General features: G+C 43.7%; 1 protein-coding gene across 1 annotated transcript; it reads left to right on the top strand.

The window, feature by feature from the left end:
* Positions 1–18,672: 18,672 nt before the first annotated feature.
* On the top strand, positions 18,673–20,491 carry LOC139181588 (skin secretory protein xP2-like). The gene is made up of 4 exons (XM_070785082.1): positions 18,673–18,895; positions 19,262–19,399; positions 19,703–19,927; positions 19,989–20,491. The coding sequence occupies exons 1-4, from the start codon at positions 18,673–18,675 to the stop codon at positions 20,489–20,491; spliced, it is 1,089 nt and encodes a 362-aa protein (XP_070641183.1).
* Positions 20,492–20,715: the final 224 nt, after the last annotated feature.

The following is a 20,715-nucleotide window of genomic DNA, read 5'->3' on the forward strand; positions in this document are numbered from 1 at the left end:
CAGAGGTGGAAATAAAACCACAATTGAAACCCAGGGGCAGTGTGGCTAAGGAAGAAGACCCAAAACCTTCCCACCAGCTGTACAAGCTGCAGATGAAATCCACACAATCAACTAGGCAGACTCTGTGTCTATGGAATATATAAAAGGTCATTCAGAGCTCCTGCAAAAGAAAATGCACTAGTTCTGATAGCTGTGGACATTGGAGGCAAGAACACAGAGTAGTAGGACCAGATTAGAATCTGAGCTGCCCCCACAGCAGGTCCAGAGACCAGCACAGTGTTGGAGGGCATCCTAGGGAGGTGAGGTGGACTGTGGCTCCCAGCGAGGGAAAGAACTCTGACAGCAGTGACTCAAGAAAACATTCATTATTCTTATGTTTTGACTTGTTCTGTAGATTCTTTTGGATGTTTTTCTTTTTCTTCCCCCTACCCCTGCTGTAGTTTTCAATTTTATTGGCGCTATTAAATCTATTTAAGCTTTTGGGTTTGTCTGTTTTTTTTTTTTTTTTTTTTAGTCACACTTTTTTCTGTTGTTATAAACCTCTGCCTCTGCGTTGGGTTTTTGCAGTTCTATGGAGTTTTCCTTTTTTTTTTTTCTTTCTTTTTTTTATTTTAATTTTTTAAGCTATTATTATTTATTCTACATATATTCTTTTGTTTGCTTTTCCTACTGTTCTTTCGCCCTTGCAGTTAATCTTTAATGTATATAAATCTTCTTTATCTACCTCTATTTAACTTTACATATCTATTCTTTCTTTCCTTTCCTCTCAATGCATTTGTTACTTTTGTTTTCATTGCTTTATTCTCCACTTGCCATCTTGCTTTAGTTTTGTTTTCCAGTTTGTGCTTTAGTAAGCTTTGTTCTTAAATTGTAGATATGATTTTTGGTTTCTTTTGTTTGTTGGGTCAATCTATTGTACTTTATTTTCATTGGACTGTTTTGATTTTGCTTATGGGTTTATATGTATATGTGTATATTCCCTTATTTTAATTATTATTTGCCTGATTTTGTAACTGCCATTTGCCTGGGGTTCATCTTTGGTTTCTTGTTTTTGAGTATTTGTTTTAATCTCATTTAATGCCATAACAAATCACTTGTGGAATCTTCATTCCTGACAGAGGTCAAGCCCTGAACCTTTGGACTGGGAGTACTGACTGCAAGACCCTAGATAACTGGAGAACTAACCCTGCTGCTGCTGCCCTAGGGAGTATCAAATAGTGAGAACTCACACAAAAGAAACCACCTGAACACAAGACCCAGCATCACCCAGCCACCTGTAGCACCCTCTGCAGGACACCTCATCTAAACAACAAACAAAACAAAAATACAAACCCAATCATCAGCAGACAGGATTACCAACCTCACTGAGCCTTGCCCATTAGAGGAAAAACAAACAAACAAACAAAACATCTCAGCACAAATCGCACCATATACAAGGTTACACAAACCACTGGGCCAACCTTAGGAGGGCATGAGCCAAAAGGAAGAAAGAATTCAACCGTGAAGCCTGGGAAAAGGAGACCTCAAACAAACAAACAAAAAAGAAAGGAAAGGCAAAAAAATACTACACAAGTGAAAGAACAAAGTATAAACACAGAAGTCCAAATAAATGAAGAGGAAATAGTCAAACTACCTGAAAAAGAATTCAGAATAATGAGAGTAAAGATGATCAAAAACCTTGAAAACAAAATGGAGAAAATTCAAATGTCAACTAACAAAGCTCTATAAGAATTAAAGAATAAGCATGCCGAAACAAACAACACAATTACTGGAATTAAAAATATGCTAGAAGGAATCAAGAGCAGAATATCTGAAGCAGAAGAACGAATCAGAGAGCTGGAAGAGAAAATGATGGAAATAACTTCTGAAGAACAGAATAAGGTAAAAGGAATGAAAAGAACTGAGGATAGTCTCAGAGACCTCTGGGACAATATCAAACGTACCAACAGTCGAATTATAGGGGTCCCAGAAGAAGAAGAGAAAAAGAAAGGGGATGAGAAAATTTTCCAAGAGATTATAGTTGAAATTTTCCCTAACATGGAAAAGGAAATAGCCCATCAAGTCCAAGAGGTGTAAGGAGCCCCATACAGGATAAATCCAAGGAGAAACATGCCAAGATACATACTAATCAAACTAACAAAGATTAAACACACACACAAAAAGAATATTAAAAGCAGTAAGGGAAAAACAACATGTGACATACAAGGGAAACCCCATGCATCTAACAGCTGATATTTCAGCAGAAACTCTGCAGGCCAGGAGGGAAGGGCAGGATATATTTTAAGTTCTGAAAGGGAAAAATCTACAACCAAGATTACTGTACCTGGCAAGGATCTCATTCAAAATTGATGGAGTAATAGACTAGCAGAAGTTAAGAGAATTCAGTACCACCAAACCAGATTTACATCAAATGTTAAAAGGACTTATATAGTCAAGAAATACAACAGAAGAAAAAGATCTACAAAATCACACCCAAACAAGAAAATGGCAATAGGAGCATATATATCAATAATTACTTTAAATATAAATGGATTAAAGGCTCCAACCAAAAGACAGATTGGCTGAATGGATACAAAAACAAAACCCATATATATGCTGTCTACAAGAAACCCACTTCAGACCTAAAGACACATATAGACTGAAAGTGAGAGGATGGAAAAATATATTCCATGCAAACAGGAAGGAAAAGAAAGCTGGACTATCAGTCCTCATATCAGACAAAATAGACCTTAAAATAAAGAAGATTACAAGAGATAAGAAAGGACACTACATAATGATCAAGGGATCAATCCAAGAGGAAGACATAACAATTGTAAATATCTATGCACCCAACATAGAAGCACCTCAATACATAAGACAAACACTGCTGCTGCTGCTGCTGCTAAGTCACTTCAGTCGTGTCCGACTCTGTGCGACCCCATAGACGGCAGCCCACCAGGCTCCCCCATCCCTGGGATTCTCCAGGCAAGAACACTGGAGTTGGTTGCCATTTCCTTCTCCAATGCATGAAAGTGAAAAGTGAAAGTGAAGTCGCTTAGTCGTGTCTGACTCTTAGCGACCCCATGGACTGCAGCCTACCAGGCTCCTCCGCCCAAGGGATTTTCCAGGCAAGAGTACTGGAGTGGGGTGCCATTAACAAATTGACAGTAATACAATAATAGTAGGAGACTTTAACATCCCACACACACCAATGGACAGATCATCAAAACAGAAAATTAATAAGGAACACAAGTCTTAAATGATACATTAAATGAGATGGATCTCATTGATATCTTCAGCACATTCCATCCAAATGCAGAAAAATACACCTTCTTCTCAAGTGCACATGGAACATTCTCCAGGATAGACCACATCCTGGGTCACAGATCAAACCTCAGTAAATTTAAGAAAACTGAAATTATATCAAGCATCTTCTCTGACAACAATGCTATGAGACTGCTGCTGCTGCTAAGTCACTTCAGTTGTGTCCAACTCTGTGCGACCCCATGAACTGCAGCCCATCAGGCTCCCCCGTCCCTGGGATTCTCCAGGCAAGAACACTGGAGTTGCCATTGCCTTCTCCAATGCATGAAAGTGAAAAGTGAAAGTGAAGTTGCTCAGTCGCGTCTGACTTAGCGACCCCATGGACTGCAGCCTACCAGGCTCCTCCGTCCATGGGGTTTTCCAGGCAAGAGTACTGGAGTGGGGTGCCATTGCCTTCTCCAGCTATGAGACTAGATACCAATTACAAGCAAAAACTTTAAAAAACAGAAACACATGGAGAATAAATAATATGTTTCTAAATATCCAACAGGTTACTGAAGAAAGCAAAAGAGAAATCAAAAAATTTCTAGAAACAAATAACAATGAAAACATGACAACTGAAAACCTATGGGATGCAGCAAAAGCAGTTCTAAGAGGGAAGTTTATAGCAATACAATCCTACCTCAAAAGACAAGAAAAACATCAAATAGACAACTTAACTACACTTAAAACAACTGGAAAAAGAAGAACAAAAAATATCCCAAAATTAGAAAAAGGAAACAAATCATAAAGATCAGAGCAGAAATAATTGAAAAAGAATTGAAAGAAATAATAGGAAAGATTAATAGAACTAAAAGTTGGTTCTTTTAGAAGATAAAGCTGACAAACCTTTAGCCAGACTCATCAAGAACAAAAGAGAGAAGAATCAAATCAATAAAATTAGAAAGGAAAATGAGAGGTTACAATAGATAATGTAGAAATACAAAGGATTATAAGAGGCTATTATGAGCAACTGTATGGCAATAAAATGGATAACCTGGAAGAAATGGACACATTCTTAGAAAATTCAATCTTCCAAGAATAAAACAGGAAGAAAGAGAAATTATGAATGATCCAATTACAAGCACTGCAGTTGAAGCTGTGATTAAAAATCTTCCAAAAAACAAAAGCCCAGGACCAGGTGGCTTTACAGGAGAATTCCATCAAACATTTAGAGAAGAGCTAATGCCTATACTTCTAAAACTCTTTCAAAAAATTGCAGAGGAAAGAACACTTCCAAACTCATCCTACAAGGCCACTATCACCCTGATACCAAAACCAGACAAAGACAACACACAAAAAAAGAAAAGTACAGGTCAATATCACTGATGAACATAGATACAAAAATCCTCAACACAATTTTAGCAAACAGAATTCAGCAACACATCAAAAAGCTCATACACCATGATCAAGTTGGGTTTATTTCAGGGATGCAAGAATTCTTTATTGTATGCAAATCAATCAATGTGATACATCATATTAACAAACTGAAACATAAAAAAATGATATTAGATGCAGGAAAAGCCTTTGACAAAATTCAGCACCCATTTATGATTAAAACTCTTCAAAAAATGGGCATAGAACGAACCTACCTGAACATAGTAAAGGCCATATATGATAAGCCTACAGCACACATTATTGTCAATGGTGAAAAATTGAAAGCATTCCCCCTAAGATCAGGAACACGGCAAGGGTGTCCCCTTTCACCACTATTATTCAACATAGTTCTGGAAGTCCTAGCTACAGCCATCAGAGAAGAAAAAGAAATAAAAGGAATCCAGATCGGAAAAGATGTCATCTCACTGTTTGCAGATGACACGATAATGTACATAAAAAACCCTAAAGATAGTATCAGCAATTACTATTACAAATCAGTGAATTTAGCAAAGTTGCAGGATACAAAATCAATACACAGGAATCACTTGCATTTCTGTATACTAACAATGAAAAATCAGAGAGGGAAATCAAGGAATCAATCCCACTTACCACTGCAACAAAATGAATTAAATATCTAGGAATAAACTTACCTAAGGAGACAAATGACTGTACACAGAAAATTAAGAGACACTGATGAAAGAAATCAAAGATGACATAAACAGATGGAGAGATATTCCATGTTCCTGGGTAGGAAGAATCAATATTGTGAAAATGACTATCCTACCAAACGCAATCTACAGATTCAATGTGATCCCTATCAAATCACCAATGGCATTTTTCACAGAACTAGAACAAAACATTTCACAATTCATATGGAACACACAAAAGACCCCAAATAGCCAAAGCGGTCTTGAGAAAGAAGAATGGAGCTAGAGGGATCAACCTTCCTGACTTCAGATTATACTACAAAGCTACAATCATCAAGACAGTATGGTACTGGCACAAAAACAGAAATATAGACCAATGGAACAAGATAGAAAGCCCAGCAATAAACCCATGAACCTACTTATTTTTCACAAAGGATGAAAGAATATACAATGGGGCAAGGACAGCCTCTTCAATAAATGGTGCTGTGAAAACTGGACAGCTACGTGTAAAAGAATAAATTAGAACACTTTCTAATACCATACAAAAAGATAAGCTGAAAATGGATTAAAAACCTAAATGTAAGACCAGAAACTATAAAACTCTTAGAGGAAAACATAGGCAGAATACTTGATGACATAAATCAAAGCAAGAGCCTCTATGTCCCACCTCCTGGAGTAAAGGAAATAAAAATAAAAGTAAACAAGTGGGACCTGGTTAAACTTAAAAGCTTTTGCACAGCAAAGGAAACTATAAGCAAGGTAAAAAGACAACCCTCAGAATGGGAGAAAATAATATCAGATGAAACAACTGACAGAGGATTAATTTTCAAAATATACAAGCAGCTCATACAACTCAATACCAGGAAAACAAACAACCAATCAAAAAGTGGAAAAACACCTAAACAGACATTTCTCCAAAGAAGACATATAGGTGGTTAACAAACACATGAACAGATGCACAAAATCACTCATTATTAGAGAAATGCAAATCAAAACTACAATGAGATATCACCTCACTCCAGTCAGAATGGCCATCATCCAAAAGTCTACAAACAATAAAGGCTGGAGAAGGTGTGGAGACAAGTGATCGCTCTTCCACTGTTTGTGGGAATGTAAATTGATATAGCCACTATGAAAGATGATACAAAGATTCCTTAAAAAACTAGGAATAAAACCACCATGTGACCCAGCAATCCCACTCCCTGGCATATGCCCTGAGGAAACCAAAATTGAAAAAGACACATATATCCATTGTTCACTGCAGCACTATCTACAATATCTAGAACATGGAAGCAACCAAGATGTCCATCAACAGATGAATGGGTAAAGAAGTTGTGGTACATATACACAACGGAATATTACTCAGCCATAAAAAGGAACACGTTTGAGTCAGTTCTAATGAGGTGGATGAACCTAGAGCCTATTATACAGAGTGAAGCAAGTCAAAAAGAGAAAAATAAATAATTGTATTCCAACGCATGTATACAGAATCTAGAAAAAATGGTACTGAAGAATTTATTTACAGGGCAGCAATGGAGACGAACAAAGCTAGTGGAGGTGATGGAATTCCAGTTGAGCTATTTCAAATCCTGAAAGACGATGCTGTGAAAATGCTGCACCAAATATGCCAGCAAATTTGGGAAACTCAGCAGTGGCCACAGGACTGGGAAAGGTCAGTTTTCATTCCAATCCCAAAGAAAGGCATTGCCAAAGAATGCTCAAATTACCACACAATTGCACTCATCTCACATGGTGGTAAAGTCATGGTCAAAATTCTCCAAGCCAGGCTTCAGCAATACCTGAACCGTGAACTTCCAGATGTTCAAGGTGGTTTTACAAAAGGCAGAGGAACAAGAGATCAAATTGCCAACATCCGCTGGATCATGGAAAAAGCAAGAGAGTTCCACAAAAACATCTATTTCTGCTTTATTGACTATGCCAAAGCCTTTGACTGTGTGGATCACAATAAACTGTGGAAAATTCTGAAAGAGCTGGGAATACCAGACCACCTGACCTGCCTCTTGAGAAACCTCTATGCAGGTCAGGAAGCAACAGTTAGAACATGACATGGAACAAAAGACTGGTTCCAAATAGGAGAAGTGGTACGTAAAAACTGTATATTGTCACCCTGCTTATTTAACTTATATGCAGAGTACATCATGAGAAACGTTGGACTGGAAGAAGCACAAGCTGGAATCAAGATTGCCGGGAGAAATATCAATAACCTCCGATATGCAGATGACACCACCCTCATGGCAGAAAGTGAAGAGGAACTAAAAAGCCTCTTGATGAAAGTGAAAGAGGAGAGTGAAAAAGTTGGCTTAAAGCTCAACATTCAGAAAACTAAGATCATGGCATCCGGCCCCATCACTTCATGGGAAATAGATGGGGAAACAGTGGCTGACTTTATTTTTCGGGGCTCCAAAATCACTGCAGATGGTTATTGCAGACATGAAATTAAAAGACGCTTACTCCTTGGAAGGAAAGTTATGACCAACCTGGATAGCATATTCAAAAGCAGAGACATTACTTTGTCAACAAAGGTCTGTGTAGTCAAGGCTATGGTTTTTCCAGTGGTCATGTATGGATGTGAGAGTTGGACTATAAAGAAAGCTGAGCACTGAAGAATTGATGCTTTTGACTGTGGTGTTGGAGAAGACTCATGAAAGTCCCTTGAACTGCAAGGAGATCCAACCAGTCCATCCTAAAGGAGATCAGTCCTGGGTGTTCATTGGTAGGACTAATGTTGAAGCTGAAACTCCAATACTTTGGCCACCTGATGCAAAGAGCCGACTCATTTGAAAAGACCTTGATGCTGGGAAAGATTGAGGGCAGGAGGAGAAGTGGACGACAAAGGATGAGATGGCTAAATGGCATCACTGACTCGATGGACATGAGTTTGGGTAGGCTCTGGGAGTTGGTGATGGACAGGGAGGCCTGGTGTGCTGTGGTTCATGGGGTCACAAAGAGTTGGACACGACTGAGCGACTTAACTGAACTGAACTTAATGCAGAAACAGTCATAGAGAATAGACTTATGGGCATGGGGAGAGGGGAGGAGAGGGTGAGATGTATGGAGTGTGTAACACGGAAACTTACGTTACTGTGTGTAAAATATATAGCCAATGGGAATTTGCTGTTTGTCTCAGGAAGCTAAAATGGGGCTTTGTATCAATCTAGAGGGGTGGAATGGAGAAGAAATGGGAGGGAATTTCAAAAGGGAGGGGATATATGTATACCTAGGCAGTGGCAACCCACTCCAGTACTCTTGCCTTGAAAATCCCATGGACAGAGGAGCCTGGTAGGCTGCAGTCCATGGGGTCGCTAAGAGTCGAACACGACTGAGTGACTTCACTTTCACTTTTCACTTTCATGCATTGGAGAAGGAAAAGGCAACCCACTCCAGTGTTCTTGCCTGGAGAATCCCAGGGATGGGGGAGCCTGGTGGGCTGCCGTCTATGGGGTCGCACAGAGTCGGACACGACTGAAGTGACTTAGCAGCAGCAGCAGCATGGCTGATTCATGTTGAGCTTTGACAGAAAACAACAAATTTCTGTAAAAAAATTATCCTTCAATTAAAAAAATTATATTTCCACATGAGTGATGTGATCTCTCTCTTTTTCTGACTTCACTTAATATGAAAATCTCAAGGATGTCCACGGTCCCCACTTTTACTCAACATGATTTCAGAAGTACTAGCTGTAGCAAGCAGAGACGATAAAAAATGAAAGGATCCAAGTTGGAAAAGAAGTGAAACTGGCACTGTTTGCAGATGGCATGATACTAGACATAGAAAAGCCTAAAGATGCTACCAGAAAACTACTAGAGCTCATCAATAAATTGGTAAATTTGCAGGATACAAGATTAATACCCAGTGATTTTCTTAATGGCATCTGGGAATGCATCTGTTGCCTCTTGATTTCTCAAAAGTTGCTTCTACTATTATTTTGATATTTTAAGTCAAACCTCTTTCTAAAATTATCAGTCCATCCTTTACTGGGATAAAATTCTCTAGCTTTAGATCCTTTACCACCCTTTTGCTTTAGGTTGTCATAATGACTTTGATTTTTCTTCAATCATATTAGAGTCTATAGATATGCCTTGCTTGTAGCAATCCTGCACCCACATACAAGCTATATTTTCAATACAAGATAAAAAGATATGTCACAAAAAGCACACGGTTTTCACACCTGCTGGTGTAGCTGCAGTGATGGCTTCATAAATTTCCTTTTCTTTTTCTTACAGTGGTCCTTATGCTGGATTCATTCATCTTGAAATGGTGGCAACGACGACTGCAGACCCAAACTGTGGTACATAACAAGCAATTCAACTTTTTGTATAAAGTCATGACTTCTCTCTGTTTCTTGTGAGCACTTCCAGCACCACTAGGGGCACTTCATTTGAGTCCTATGGTGTTATTCAAGGTTATGGTATTGTACTAAACACAATGAGAAATACCCATGCACCATCAGTGATCACTTTGAGATCACAGCTTACTATAGAAATTGCTCATCAGGGATGAACAGTGCTATTCATGTTCCATAAGTGTATGTGTGCATAACTTTTGATAAATTTAATCCTTTTATATTTGTGTATATTTTGTGGTAGTAAGTGATAAAATAGACTAGTATCTATATAAATTTTATGCATTCATGACACTTTTTTCTCAATTTTTTATATTTCTAGGCTACGTGAGTCCCCTGTGAGTTTTCTTCAAGTCATCTCGAATCTCGGAATAGTTTTCCCATGTATTTATTGAAAAAAATTCATCTATAAGTGGACCTGCACAGTTCAATCTTGTGTTGTTCAAGGGTCAACTGCATACTCAGACGTGGAAATGCTGAGTCGTACGATAGTTACAGTTGTGATATTCTGAGGAACCTCCACACTGTTTTCCATAGTGGCTGTGCCAATTTATATTCCCAGCAACTGTGTGCAAAGGTTCCCTTTTCTCAACACCCTTGCCAACGCTTCTTATCACTTGGCTTTTTGATAATAGCTCTCCCAACAGGTATGAGGTGATCTGTTATGGTGGTCTGGATTATCATCTCCCTGATGAATAGTGTTGCTGAGCCCTTTTTCACATAGCTGTTGGCCATTTGTATGTCTTTTTTGGAAAATATTTAGGTTCTTTGCTCATTTTTAAAGTTATTTTTAATTAATTATTCTGTTATTGAGTTGTATGACTTCCTTTTATGATTTAGATATTAATTTATCAGATATATGGCTTGAAAATATTTTCTCCTATTTCACCTTTTCATTTTGTTGATCGTATCCATTGCTATACAGAATCTTTTAATTTGATGTAGTCCAACTTATTTTTGTTTTTCTTCCTTGGGTTTATGCTGTCAAATTAAAAACAAATGAACAACAACAAAAAACCACCCAGAACTTTGCCAAGACCAATGACAAGGAGCTTTCCCCCATGTTTTCTTCTAAGAATTTTATGGATTCTGGTCTCATTTTTAAGTCTTGAATCCATTTTGCATTTTTAAAAAAATATGATGTAAGATAAGACTCCAGTTTTACTCTTTTCATGCAGATATCCACATTTCTCCACACTCTTGGTTGAGGATGTAGGTTTTTTCCGTTGTGTATTCTTAGTGCCTTTGTCAAGGTTTACATGCCTATATATGCATATGTTTATTTCTAGGCTCTCTTCTGTTCCGTTGGTCTGTGTGTCTATGTTTATGCTGGTATCATACTGTCTTGTACTATAGTTCAAGTCAAGAAGTACCATGCTTCCACATTTGCTCCCCTTTGTCAAGATTACTTGGTCTATTCAAGGTCTTCTGTGGTTCCATATGAATTTTAGGATTTCCATTTCTCTGGAAAATTCCACTGGAATTATGACACACATTACATTAAATCTGCAGATCACTTTGGGTAGTATGAATATTTTAACAGTGTGAATTCTAGTCCATATACTTGGGACATCTTTTTATTTGTGTCTTTTCCACTTTCTTCCATCAATGTCTTGTTGCTTGTAGTGTATAGATCTTTCACTTTCTTTGTTACGTTTATTCCTAAGTATTTTACTCTTTTTGACGTTTTTGAAATAGAACTGTTTTCTTAATTTCTTCTTCAGATAGTTTGTTGTTAGTGTTTACAAACACAACTATTTTTGAGTGTTATTTTGTGTCCTGCAGCTTTCTTGAATTTATTTCTTAGTTCTAACATTTTCCTGGACACTCAAAACATTCACCCCACTCTCACTTTCCCCCACCAAGAAAGGTCACAATCTCTCTTGTTACTAAGCTCTGCCATCCTGAGACAGGGCCTGATGCCAATAAAGTCAAATTGCTGTTCTTACCCATTTCAAGTACAGCTGATCCAATTTATATGCTTATGTGTGGTACTGCACTTTCTTAATTGCATTCTGGACCTTCTATAAAGGTATTTGGTTACTTGTACAATTTTAAAATCTGGGTTGCTGTAGGTAAAGGGGCTGGGAATTCCTGTTCCACTGTATTGCAGATGCCACTCAGTCAAGATCCTTTTATTTTCTGATACCAACTATTTTACTCAGTGTTCTTTCACATTGGCAAGAAAATCCCAACTCTCTTGACATGTCTTGTTCTAACCACAAAAGGAGATCCAAGGATTTCTGATTCACTATACAAAATACCAAAACCTTTATACCTATACTGAAATACAGCAATAAATGGGATATACTTTGTTCATAACCACAGATATGGATGTCAAATAAACCTTCAATTATAAGGAATAGTATTTTAAGAGTATCAGAAAGAAAGCCCTAAACAGAAAAAGATACATCTCCCAGTTACTGAGGTCAAGCAAGAACAAAAAAAAGACATAGAATGTGTTCCCTTCAGCTCCACCTTGGCACTCAGCTACTTGGAATACTTAGTTCTCTTTTCAATCACAAAATGAAGGATCTGCCCTGGATGTCACTATGTGGGAGGAGCTGGAGGACTTGGTTCTGGAATGTGTCCTACCCATGGCAGTAGCACTCTGTCTTTCTCAGCTCTCAAGGCCTCTATCTTCCTCATCCTATGATGGAATTCAGGACCTCCAAGGGCTGATATCAGCAACTGGATGCTACAGAACCCCAGTGGTTCTGGGTGGCTATTTCTTTCACTTCCTTTCAAGGGGCTTCACATATACATCTGACAATTCCTTCTGTGACCTGAGATTGCCCTCCTTAGACCTAAGGTCTCAAACCCTGACAAGTATACTGTGACAACAGAGCAAGAGATGTTCAGCTTGAGAGCTCTGCCTGAAGCCTCTTACACCTAATATTCTGGGGCATTGCATTCCTCGGTCCAGGTGCACGGTGTCCTCCTATAGGCACCTGTGAGGGAAACAAAACGTGGTAACCTGTCCCTTCTCTCTTTCAGCCAGACTTCTCAGGGAACCTCTATTCTAATAAACTTTATATTTTAGATCTAATAGATATGTCTTTATACAAAGAAATGGCTGTGAGATGATTTTTTTTTGAATCCTGATCTTGTGAGCTTATCTGAATCTTTAAAGCTTTCAGATCTTTTAAGCTTATCTGAGACCTAATATGTATGGATAGATGATCAGCGAATAATATCTCTTTTTTTCCTCTCTTCATATGTCACGTATATATTGCTTTTTTATTGCTCTGGCTATGTATTACAATATAAGAGTTGGACATGACAGTCCCTCTTCTTATTGCTTCAGATACATTTCACAGTAATGCGAATAAAAAGGGAATTAGGAGCATAAGGTCAGCTCAGGCTTGCAGGAGGGAGAGGGTGAGCTTTAGACTAACTCAAATCAAGGGCCTATGACCATCACTGTCACTTACCAGCCATGGGGAGTTTGTCACGTTATTAAACTGAGAGTGCCTCAGCTTTTTAACTGTGAATTGAGTGTGCTAAGCCCGGTCTGGAAGGACTGGTGGCCTTGGTGCTAACTGTAAATAAAGTATCTGCCACAGTGCCTAGCAGGCACCATATCCCTCCCTTTTCATGACTGGTGGCTGCACTTTCCAACAAAGATTTGACCTTCCTTATGCCTGATACAGGGCTGCCCTGGTGGCTCAATGGTAGAGTATCTGCCTGTGGTACAGGTACTGCAGGAGACATAGATTTGATTCCTGGGTCGAGAAGGTCCCCTGGGGGAGGGAATGGCAACCCACTTCAGAATTCTTCCCTGGAAAATCTCATGGACAGAGGGGCCTCGTGGGCTACAGTCCATGGTGTCACAAAAGTGTCAGACATGACTTAGCAATTCAATAATAACAAAAAGGCATGATATAAAGAAGTTAGGGAGAGTGCTGACAGCCATGCCCTAATCTACTAGAACTGACTTCACAGGGTAGGGCATGACTCTCTTTTGTCCCCTCTATTCAAGGATGGGTAGTCTCCACTCGGGCTCCACAATTTGAATTCTGGTAGGGCCTGGGGAATCCCCTCCTTCTTGAACTCCTCATAGTAAGACCAATACGTCCCTGAGAGCCTGAAAGAAATAAGGGTGGCCTTAACTAGCCATGCCTGCCAATAGTCTCACAACGATGAAAGCTCTGGAAGCTGCTTGAGGATGACAGATGGTTCCCCTCAGGGTCCCAAATTTGACTCTCAGCCAAGCCCAAGATTCCCTCTTGTTAACATGGGACCACCACCATCAGATCAAAACCCTAACTTTCCTGCTACTCCTCGGTCAGAACTGAAGGGCCCTTGGCCTGATAACTCTGCCTGGGGCCTTGTAGCCTGACAGTAGGGAGGATTGTGTGTGGACATCCTGGTATGTGTGTTCCCACATTCTTTATCATCCTCAATTTGACTTGGAAATAACCTGGAAATATTCCCTGAATTGCCTTAACGCTTCTCCAATCAGGCCCACAATTCCCTGAGACTCTCAAGGTAGAAGTGCAATTTGCCTCATGGGCCACTCAGCACATGGTCTTCCAAGGCTAACAGGAGTGGAAGGAATATGTTCTGCCCTCACTGTTTTGAGGCAGGTATTCTTTTCAGTCTTCAGTGTCCTTACCTTGACTTCTGGCACAACCTGGAAATCATCCTTCTACTGAGCTTCAGCTGCTCCCTTTGATCAGGATGAGGTTCCTTACCTCCATGTGATCCTCTGGAAGGAAGTGAGTAGGACTCACCATGTCACCAGGCCTAAGTGGCACAGTCTCAGGCCTGACAACAGGGACAGTGCCCTCTGTAGCCCCCTTCTTTCTGGGAGGGATCCTTCGCTGTCAGTCAGTATCATCAGTTGACTCCTGTTAGGAAAGGGGTACCCTTCCTCAGCTGATAGAGGCTCCCTCCATTAGCCCAAGGACTTTAAGGCACTGAAGCCATTCACCTTCAGAAAATACGGAATAAACCTAGTCTGAAAGCCCTGCCTGTTCCCTTCCAGGGCCCATTACATTTGTAGGACTTTCTAAGAATTTATCTGTAATGGCGTAGTTGGCTGACACACTCCTCATACAGGACTGTGCAAATGTCATGCCTGGGATTTCCACTCTCTGATGAAGAGCCAGCCTATAAATCAACGTCCACATCTCCTTGACACCCTCCAGGCAGAAGTCAGGGGCCCCTTGAGCTGGCCAGCACTTATGCCTCCCAGGGCTAACTGGACAGGAGGGACTAAGTGTATTCCTGTCGGCTGGGGCTGAGGGGCTTCCATATCCACACCCTGGGTCTTCAATTTGCACCCTTCCTGGGGTTCTATGGCATCCCACTCCAGTACTCTTGCCTGGAAAATTCCATGGACGGAGGAGCCTGGTAGGCTGCAGTCCATGGGGTTGCTAAGAGTCGGACACGACTGAGCGACTTTACTTTCACTTTTCACTTTCATGCATTGCAGGAGGAAATGGCAACCCACTCCAGTGTTTTTGCCTGGAGAATCCCAGGGACGGCCGGGCCTGGTGGGCTGCCATCTATGGGGTCGCACAGAGTTGGACACGACTGAAGTGACTTAGCAGCAGCAGTGGGGTTCTATTGTCTGCTGAACTGAGGCTGAGGACTCTGCTGATTCCCAATGTCCCCACCTTCCTGGGACCTGCACTGAAGCCATTAACCACAGCAGCCTGGATTTTTTCTGGGCTTGCCAATGAGGACAGGTCTTTACAGGCTGCTACCATTGTGGCTGGGTCTTTCTATCACCCCCATTCACGTTAATCACCATCAATTCTGAGAGACTGATCCTCACTCCTATCCAACCTCAGAACTCAGCCCCAACTCCAAGTTTCTTAGGTCTATGAGAACCCTGAAGAATAAGCGAGGCTATGCTTTGCCTAACAGTTCTGAGATCTTCTGTGTCTGAGAGCAGTCAGGAATGCTGTTCCAGTGACCACTCCCTCCTTTTCTGGGGTGCTGCTCTCCTTAATCCTCCTACATGGGGTCCTCCCCATCTTGCTTGCTGTGTCTTGGATTAAAGGCTTCTGGGGAAATTATACATCTCTGCAAACTCTTGAGCCATGTTTGCTCTGCAGTGCTACAGAGAATGGGTCCCTGTCCTAGGAGTGATGGGAGATGGAGAAGCTATAGCCCAAGGCAGGAGTCCCAGGACAGGTGGTCACCCATCAGGGAAAAAAGTAAATTAACCTATCTCCTCATCAGACAGGTGAAGATTCTCATGTTATTTCTGATAGATATACTTTCTACCCGGAGAAGGCAATGGCACCCCACTCCAGTACTCCTGCCTGGAAAATCACATGGACGGAGGAGCCTGGTGGGCTGCAGTCCATGGGGTTGCTGAGGGTCGGACACGACTGAGGGACTTCACTTTCACTTTTCACTTTCATGCATTGGAGAGGGAAATGGCAACCCACTCCAGTGTTCTTGCCTGGAGAATCCCAGGGATGGGGGAGCCTGGTGGGCTGCCGTCTACGGGGTCACACAGAGTCAGACACGACTGAAGTGACTTAGCAGTAACAGCAGTATACTTTCTACAGGCAAGAGACTGTAAGCATGATATGGAGAGCCCTTGGTCTTCAGAGGTTATCTAACATGGCCAACATACATGCTTATGCTGGCACCAAATACTGTGTCATTAATCTGTGAATAATGAATAAGGGGTATGTATTTTTTGTTAAATGTATTTGGTATTCTTATTGCTCTGGCTACACATTCTGATCCAGTAGCTTGAGCACAAGGGCATTCCTTTTTATCACCTAGAACACATTTTGAAGTGCTGAGAAAAACCCTGAAATAAAAGATACAGGGTGGGGACTTTCCTGGTGGTCCAGGGGCTAGGACTCCAAGCTCCCAATGCAGGGGGCCCAGGTTCGATCCCTGGTCAGGGAAGTGGACCCCACGTGCCGTGCCACAACTAAGAGCCAGTACAGCCAAATCAATAAGAAAAAGGAAATGAAATATCAAATATTAAAAGTATTTTTTTAAAAAGACAAGGGTATGTCTTGGGGTGGGGGTGAAAATAGTATGAGTGCTACAGTAGTTTATAGAGCAGGAGTCTAGCCCCAGCTCTGACATTTACCACCCAGAAGTATTTCAGCAAAAATCAAACACTGTCTCTATGCGCCTCGAGCTCTCCATCATGAACTGTGTTTGATAGGCCCTGTCCTATTGGACTGGTGGAATACATGTATTTACAGAAAGCATCTGTCATGGTGCTTGACTCTACTGACACATTAGGGGCAATGGCGGTTATTACTATGATTATCTTGACCTCAGATAATCAGATGGGATTACATCAGCTGGTTTTTTGTTTTTGTTTTTTTATTGCATCTAAGAGATATCAGGTACTATGCAGCATTCTAACTGAAGGGGGAAAAAAATATACCCAACCTCCTGAATCTAGCAAAAATTCTGCCTAGCAATGAAAACAAAGTAATATGCTGTTTCCAACCCCACTTTACCCTTTTTTCTTTTTCTTCTTGAGGTAGAGAGCATCTCAGCCTCTTCCATAGGATGACAGCTTCTCTGAGAGACTATAATTGAATGGGAAGAGGCTGGGACATTTCTGACTAAATATCACCAGTATAAGCATGAAGACTTCTTAAGAGCAGATGCTCAATTAATGTTTGTGTAAAAGAAGAACCATGAATCAATCATTTGTGATAATTTATATTCTCAAACATTCTTGAAAAACATAAGCAGATTCAGATATATAACTTTTACCTTTACAAAAGGGGAAACTAAACAGAGAGGAAAGTAAACCAAAAACTGACTAGCTTTCAGCTGTATCTCTATTTATGTATCAATGTTCTGAGCCTCTTTAGTGTGGTGTCTTTCACATTTCTAAGCATATTCTTATCCTAAAGTGATGTTATTCTCATCCTGGATCACAGGTGATTTAAGGATTTCCAATATGTATTTCAAAAAACAAAACTCTTACCCCTAAATCTAACAAACAGCAAACAATGTGTACCCATGTAAATAATATACTTCTATCATTAAACTAAATAAAGTTTCTGTTGAGAAAAGTAATACTGAAAATTTGGGGGGGAAGTCAACATGTTATAGACGCATATTAGGAACACAGGTTGAAAGGCTTTTCCAACCACGAAGGGAAGAACGGGCTTCAGACAACACCAGGGGCGAGAAGAGCGGCTCGATGTGGCCCTGGAGTGGGCACTGGCCGAGGCAGAAGCGCTAGCACTGGGCGAGGCAGTAGGACCAGGCTAGGCCGAGGCAGAAATGCCACACCTGGCCATGGTAGACATGTCAGCCCTGGCTAACGACAAACTGCCAGGCCTGTCAGCAGCAGAAGTGCCAAGTCTGGCCAAGGCAGAGGAGCCACCTCTGGCCGAGGCAGAAGGGCCATCCCTGGCTGCAGCAGAAGTGCCAGGTCTGGCCAAGGCAGAACAGCCAGGCCTGGCCCTGGCACACATGTCAGCCCTGGCTGGAGCAGAAGTGCCAGGTCTGGCCAAGGCAGAAGGGCCAGCACTGGCCAAGGCAGTAGGGCCAGGCCTGGCCCTGTCAGACATGTCAGCACTGGCTGAGGCCAGAGTGCAAGCCCTGGCTGCAGCAGAAGTGCCAGGTCTGGCCAAGGAAGAAGGGCCAGCACTGGCCGAGGCCAAAGTGCCAACCCTGGCTACACCAGAAGTGCCAGGTCTGGCCAAGGGAGAAGGGCCAGCACTGTCCCAGGCAGAAGGGCCATCCCTGACTGCAACAGAAGTGCCAGGTCTGGCCAAGGCAGAGCAGCCAGGCCTGGCTGGAGCAGAAGTACCAGGTCTGGCCAAGGCAGAAGGGCCAGGTCTGGCTAAGGCAGAAGGGCCAGGCCTGGCGCTGTCAGACATGTTAGCCCTGGCTGGAGCAGAAGTGCCAGGTCTGGCCAAGGCAGAAGGGTCAGCACTGGCAGAGGCACAAGGGCCAGCCCTGGCTGGTGCAGAATTGCCAGGTCTGGCCAAGATAGAGGGGCCAGCACTGCCTGAGGCAGAAGGGCCAGGCCTGGCCCTGGCAGACATGTCAGCCCTGGCTGAAGCAGAAGTGCCAGGTCTGGCCAAGGCAGAAGGGTCAGCACTGGCCAAGACAGAAGGGCCATCAATGGCCCTGGCAGACACGTCAGCCCTGGCCGAGGCCGAAGTACCAGCCCTGTGTGGAACAGAAGTGCCCGGTCTGGCCAAAGCAGAAGGGCCAGCACTGGCCGAGGCCGAAGTGCCAACCCTGGCTGCAACACAAGTGCCAGGTCTGGCCAAGGCAGAAGGGCCAGCACTGGCCCAGGCAGACATGTCAGCACGCGTCGGAGCAGAAGTGCCAGTTCTGGCCAAGGCAGAAGGGCCAGCACTGGCCCAGGCAGAAGGGCCAGGCCTGGACCTGGCAGACATGTCAGCCCTGGCTGCATGAGAAGTGCCAAGACTGGCCAAAGCTGAAGGGCCAGCACTGGCTGAGGCAGAAGGGCCAGGCCTGGCCCTGGCAGACATGTCAGCACTGGACAAGGCCAAAGTGCCAGCCCTGGCTGCAGCAGAAGAGCCAGGAGTGGCCAAGGTAGAAGGGCCAGCACTAGCCAAGGCAGAAGGGCCAGGCCTGGCCCTGGCACACATGTCAGCCCTAGCTGAAGCAGAAGTGCCAGGTCTGGCCAAGGCAGAAGGGTCAGCACTGGCCAAGACAGAAGGGCCATCACTGGCCCTGGCAGATATGTCAGCCCTGGCCGAGGCCGAAGTACCAGCCCTGGGTGGAACAGAAGTGCCAGGTCTGGCCAAAGCAGAAGGGCCAGCACTGGCCAAGGCAGTAGGGCCAGGCCTGGCCCTGTCAGACATGTCAGCACTGGCTGAGGCCAAAGTGCAAGCCCTGGCTGCAGCAGACGTGCCAGGTCTGGCCAAGGCAGAGGGGCCAGCACTGGCCCAGGCAGAAGGGCCAGGCCTGGCCCTGGCAGACATGTCAGCGCTCGTCGGAGCAGAAGTGCCAGTTCTGGCCAAGGCAGAAGGGTCAGCACTGGCCAAGGCAGAAGGGTCAGCACTGGCCCAGGCAGAAGGGCCAGGCCTGGCCCTGGCAGACATGTCAGCCCTGGCCGAGGACGAAGTACCAGGTCTGGCCAAGGCAGAAGGGTCAGCACTGGCCAAGACAGAAGGGCCATCACTGGCCCTGGCAGACATGTCAGCCCTGGCTGAGGCCGAAGTACCAGCCCTGGGTGGAACAGAAGTGCCCGGTCTGGCCAAAGCAGAAGGGCCAGCACTGGCCGAGGCCAAAGTGCCAACCCTGGCTGCAACACAAGTGCCAGGTCTGGCCAAGGCAGAAGGGCCAGCACTGGCCTGGCAGACACGTCACCCTGGCTGGAACAGAAGAGCCAGGTCTGTCCAAGGTAGAAGGGCCAGCACTGGCCCAGGCAGACATGTCAGCCCTGGCTGAAGCAGAAGTGCCAGGTCTGGCCAAGGCAGAAGGGTCAGCACTGGCCAAGACAGAAGGGCCATCAATGGCCCTGGCAGACACGTCAGCCCTGGCCGAGGCCGAAGTACCAGCCCTGTGTGGAACAGAAGTGCCCGGTCTGGCCAAAGCAGAAGGGCCAGCACTGGCCGAGGCCGAAGTGCCAACCCTGGCTGCAACACAAGTGCCACGTATGGCCAAGGCAGAAGGGCCAGCACTGGCCGAGGCCAAAGTGCCAACCCTGGCTGCAACACAAGTGCCAGGTCTGGCCAAGGCAGAAGGGCCAGCACTGGCCCAGGCAGACATGTCAGCACGCGTCGGAGCAGAAGTGCCAGTTCTGGCCAAGGCAGAAGGGCCAGCACTGGCCCAGGCAGAAGGGCCAGGCCTGGACCTGGCATACATGTCAGCCCTGGCTGCATGAGAAGTGCCAAGACTGGCCAAAGCTGAAGGGCCAGCACTGGCTGAGGCAGAAGGGCCAGGCCTGGCCCTGGCAGACATGTCAGCACTGGACAAGGCCAAAGTGCCAGCCCTGGCTGCAGCAGAAGAGCCAGGAGTGGCCAAGGCAGAAGGGCCAGCACTAGCCAAGGCAGAAGGGCCAGGCCTGGCCCTGGCACACATGTCAGCCCTAGCTGAAGCAGAAGTGCC

Source organism: Bos indicus, chromosome X (genome assembly GCF_029378745.1).
Source record: "Bos indicus isolate NIAB-ARS_2022 breed Sahiwal x Tharparkar chromosome X, NIAB-ARS_B.indTharparkar_mat_pri_1.0, whole genome shotgun sequence".
Taxonomy (NCBI): Eukaryota; Metazoa; Chordata; class Mammalia; order Artiodactyla; family Bovidae; genus Bos; species Bos indicus.

What these genes read in the sequence shown, in the direction of transcription:
- LOC139181588 (XM_070785082.1), top strand. Translation starts at nt 18,673, where the DNA reads ATGTCAGCCCTGGCTGAAGCAGAAGTGCCAGGTCTGGCCAAGGCAGAA. An exon ending in GGCTGCAACACAAGTGCCAG is followed by an intron (nt 18,896 to 19,261) that starts GTCTGGCCAAGG and finishes TGTCAGCCCTAG; the next exon opens with CTGAAGCAGAAGTGCCAGGT. An exon ending in GGCTGCAACACAAGTGCCAG is followed by an intron (nt 19,928 to 19,988) that starts GTCTGGCCAAGG and finishes TGGCTGGAACAG; the next exon opens with AAGAGCCAGGTCTGTCCAAG.